The 532-nt window shown below is 60.9% G+C and overlaps 1 protein-coding gene across 1 annotated transcript in view; it reads right to left on the reverse strand.

Moving 5' to 3' along the window:
• EMH_0063610 (uncharacterized protein) overlaps nt 1–363 on the reverse strand; it is a gene marked incomplete at both ends in the record, with an annotated part of 5,143 nt that extends 4,780 nt beyond the window's left edge. Inside the window, one exon of the mRNA XM_013498163.1 lies at nt 1–363. Within this exon, the coding sequence (XP_013353617.1) occupies nt 1–363 (363 nt within the window).
• Nucleotides 364–532: the final 169 nt, after the last annotated feature.

Below are 532 nucleotides of genomic sequence, written 5' to 3' on the forward strand. Positions count from 1 at the left end.
CTGCTGCAGTTGATGTCGTAACTGCTGCTGCTGCAGCTGCTGCTGCTGTAGCTGCTGCTGTTGCAGCTGATGCTGCTGTAACTGCTGCTGCTGCAGCTGCTGCTGCTGCAGCTGCTGCTGCTGCACATTCTGGATGGGCTGCTGCAGCAAGTGTTGCTGCTGCAGCTGCTGCTGTTGTATGGGCTGTTTCTGAAGCGGTTGCTGCTGTAGCGATTGCTGCTGCAGCAGCTGCTGCTGCAGCTGCTGCTGCTGCAGCTGCTGCTGCTGCAGCTGCTGCTGCTGCAGCTGTTGCTGCTGTTGCTGCAGTTGCTGCTGCTGCTGAGGCAGCAGCGGTGCGCCGTTCTGCTCATCCCCAGGAAGCATGGGGTGGCTTAGTGGGGGGCAGCTGCTGCTGCCCCAGGCCCTGCTGCTGCTGCTGCTGCTGCTGCTGCTGAAGTTGTCGCTGCTGTTGCTGCAGCTATTGCTATAGTTGTAGTCGATGCTGCTGCGGTGTTGCTGCAGTTGTTGCCGCTGCTCCTCCAGCTGCTGCGGC

This window comes from Eimeria mitis, genomic scaffold (assembly GCF_000499745.2).
Source record: "Eimeria mitis Houghton genomic scaffold, Emh_scaff3231, whole genome shotgun sequence".
Lineage (NCBI taxonomy): Eukaryota > Apicomplexa > Conoidasida > Eucoccidiorida > Eimeriidae > Eimeria > Eimeria mitis.